Source organism: Asparagus officinalis, chromosome 9, assembly GCF_001876935.1.
Source record: "Asparagus officinalis chromosome 9, Aspof.V1, whole genome shotgun sequence".
Taxonomy (NCBI): Eukaryota; Viridiplantae; Streptophyta; class Magnoliopsida; order Asparagales; family Asparagaceae; genus Asparagus; species Asparagus officinalis.
In genome coordinates this window covers 27,792,509-27,796,285 of record NC_033802.1, presented here as the reverse complement: position 1 = coordinate 27,796,285, position 3,777 = coordinate 27,792,509, and the positions used below count along the sequence as shown (strand labels likewise).

Sequence of the window (3,777 nt, the reverse complement as noted above, 5' to 3'; positions counted from 1 at the left end):
GTTATATACATATAGGTCCTGTTACAATATACAATAATTGCCTGCAGGGCACCTATATCTAACAAAATCTTGTCTTTTTGGTGTGTGAAATTAATTTTATTCATTCACAAAAATGAGAGTTAAAGGATATAAAGATCCTGGGAAGAGCCTGGGAAACTAAAGCTTTGAGTCAAAGAAATTTACTAGTAGAAAAACGCGCAACCTAGACGGAAAAAACAGTCCAGGTTGCTCCGAATTTCGTCTAGGTTGATCAACCTAGACGGAAATCTGTCTACAAAAATCTGTCCAGGATATTTCCGTCTAGTTTTAGACAAACTAGACGGAAATTCGTCTAGTTTTAGACAAACTAGACGAAAATCCATCCAGGTTGCTCAAACTAGACGAAAAACAACCTAGACGGATATTGAAATTCCGTCTAGGTAGCAAACTAGACGGAAATTCCGTCTAGATCGCTACAATAACATCCTAGACGAAAATTCCGTCTAGGTTACTACAGTTCCGTCTAGGTTGCTATTGTAGCAACCTAGATGGCTACTATAGCAACCTAGACGGAATTTTTGTCTAGGTTACTACTATAGCAACCTAGACGAAAATTCCGTCTAGGTTGCTCTTCCCAACAACCCCCACCCCCCCAAAAAATAAAAAAATAAAAAAATAAAAAATAAAAAATCTTTTAAAACTTTGATTCCTTGTACATTATATTACATTCACGATATACGCATAAATACATAATTTCTGTATATTTATTATACACATCCAATCCAATATAATCAATATTCATATCCAATACACACATCCAACAATTCAATCCAAAATACACATCCAACAATAAATAAAAAATCTTTTAAAACTTTGATTCCTTGTACATTATATTACATTCACGATATACGCATAAATACATAATTTCTGTATATTTATTATACACATCCAATCCAATATAATCAATATTCATATCCAATACACACATCCAACAATTCAATCCAAAATACACATCCAACAATCCAGTCCAATATACACATTCAACAATCTACGTCAATATCCATTTTAGTAATAACTTATATTATCTAAATATTTAAAACATATATATTGGCAATATCAAGTCCATCCATAACACGAGATGAATAACATAGAGTACACGACATGAATAAAAGTAGAGTACTATTACAAATAAAAAGTTGTTCATTACATTAAAAATAAAAAACCTCACATCTTGTCATCGTTGGCAGCGTCTCTATCCCTCGTACGAAAACGGGTTGCTACTCCCTCCATTGTCTCTAGTGTCTCCAGTTTGAAGGTCCAATTGATTATATTTTAGAATTATGTGAAGTTTGATAATATATTAAACAAAACTGATGATATATCGTTGAATACGTAAATATATGTCCAGCAAAAAATTAAATTTACATAACACAAGCAATTAGGCTTATTGAATAGTCTCATGTAAGATCATTTTGAAGTAAGATACATTGTATGCGATATAGGTCCAAATCGTGGAAAGTATTTGCTAAAACAACAAGCATGAGTGTAACAATGTTCTGATTGTAAATGAAAATAAGGTATTCTGACCTGTATCCAATTCCTTATTTATGCTTTAACAGATATAGATACGTAAAATCCTTCTGTTGAAGATATTGGGATGGGTACCAATTATGTGGCTATCCAAATAGATAGTTAAATATCCAAATGCATTTCCGAATGTCAAGTGATCTTTAGGAGATGGATTAGAATACGTACTATTTCATTATTCAACATCATAATCAAATTGATATCACTTGTTTTCTATTTAACTACATGATTGCCAAAGAGCTTAGATTGGCTAGTATTAAGATTGAGCTTCCTTGTAGAAGAGAATGCACCCATGAATCCAACACCATTGAAGACTATCATAATAAAAATATTAAACCAGAAGATAAATAATCTTCATTCAGGTTTAAGGGTCATATTTTAGAGAGACATATGAAGTATGAAATCAAGAGAGATGAAGCCAGTAGCCCCTACGACGCCCACAATATTGCCAAAAAAAGGGAGCATTGCAGCCATAAACGCACAAAACATCATGTATAGTGTTCTTAAGATTATCCTCGGCACAAGGATCCTCTTTGAGAAAATCCCTTTATTTTCATCTGCTGAACTTTTTCCCATGATTTCATAGGTAACTTGAGAGTAGACCTGTTAATTTACTTGATCCTCATCAGACAGTAATTTACAATAGAATTTGATAATATTTATACTAGATACCGAAAGAGAGTTAAATGTGTATGAGGTGTATTCACTATTTCATGTGTATTTTAATAACTAAGTGTGATTCAAGGGGTACATAGACTAGAACCAAAAGTTCATGGAGTATAAATGGTTACATCATAATAGTACATATAAGGGATATATGCTATTAAACAGTTGAAATATTACCAGATCAATTGCAAGGAGCTAGAGAAGCACAAACCCTACAGAGAGTCCGAGTAACCAAGTAGGAGCTAGCGAGGGACCTTTTCTGGAATTAGGCTGTTGAGGACATTTGAGCGAACTTTATTTCCAAATGCCAAATATCCTAATACTGCAGCTGGGTAGAAATTTAGAAATATTATCAAGTAACATATTATTAGTCCTTTCACCATTTTCCCAACTGCTGGTGTTGCCAATGTTGCCTGCACAGTTTTAAGTTAGTTGGATGAATTTCTAGTTGTAGTACAAATTTATTAGAAACAAAAATTATTAAAATTACAGTAATCAAGTAGATAAGTAACTTTTATTGCGAGATACTTTCCTTATTATTGCCTTTTGACCTCTCAAAGTGCATGTAATCATATCATTAGCGTTTCATCTTCTGTTTTACATATAAGATTGGAAACCAACCTTGGTTAGTTTATGGTTATCCCAAGCCATGAGACGTATTCCATGATACTGTTTCCCTAATTTAGTATAATCAAAGTGACCCAAAAATCTGTAACTTGAAATAATAGTAATTTATAAATTATTCAATAAGGCATTTCTAAATATTGACTAGGTTATCTGGATTTCTGGTTGTATGCCATTGCCAAAAGAGCTTTGTTACAGGGACCCAAAGTATGGGACCAATAGGGGGGACAAGTGAGGTGTCCCCTTCCTATTAGATAATGAGTTGGCCATCATTAATGATGGCCAACTCATTATCTAATAGGAAGGGGACACCTCACTTGTCCCCCCTATTGGTCCCATATTTTGCGGTCCTTAAGGAATTTTTCTTGCCAAAAATAGAAACCTGTATCAAGATGGCGGTGCATTAAATGTCCGAGTAGACTTTTGATGAATCTAGATAATAGTCCTTTGGAGGTGGGTGCATCTCGGAAGGCACCTATCGCAGAGATACAAACACATTGATACAAAACAGCTTATTTACTTCAGCAAAAAGCATACTTAAATGTTAACGGACACTATAGCAACTAGCATACTACCAATAACAGCAAAATTCAAGCTTTGGCATAAATTTCAACATATATCAAGAGCAATAACACAACCATAAACTCGTCTATCAATTCCAACTTGAACAATTACTAAATTTACTAAAAAAAATTATCATCTTTCAACCTACATAAAATCAAAACCACCAAATTATTGTCAAATTTTACTAAAAAGTGTGAGAAGCACTCAGTCACAGGTCTCTCAGGAAACTGCATACAAAATGAGAACTTAAACTTTGCATCGAAAAGCCCCATCACATAACCACCCTTCTCCTTCTCCTTCTCCTTCTCCTTCCTCTCACTGTTTCCCTCTTCCTCATCCTCAGCCCCCAACCTCCCG

The 3,777-nt window shown here is 34.0% G+C and overlaps 1 protein-coding gene and 1 pseudogene across 1 annotated transcript in view; both read right to left on the bottom strand.

Moving 5' to 3' along the window:
- Positions 1–1,269, bottom strand: part of LOC109823323 — a 20,690-nt gene extending 19,421 nt beyond the window's left edge. The window contains exon 1 of the mRNA XM_020389605.1: positions 1,208–1,269. Within this exon, the coding sequence (XP_020245194.1) occupies positions 1,208–1,269 (62 nt within the window). The remainder of the gene's footprint in view (positions 1–1,207) is intronic.
- The window catches only part of LOC109823322, an 8,552-nt pseudogene continuing 5,469 nt past the window's right edge, over positions 695–3,777 (bottom strand).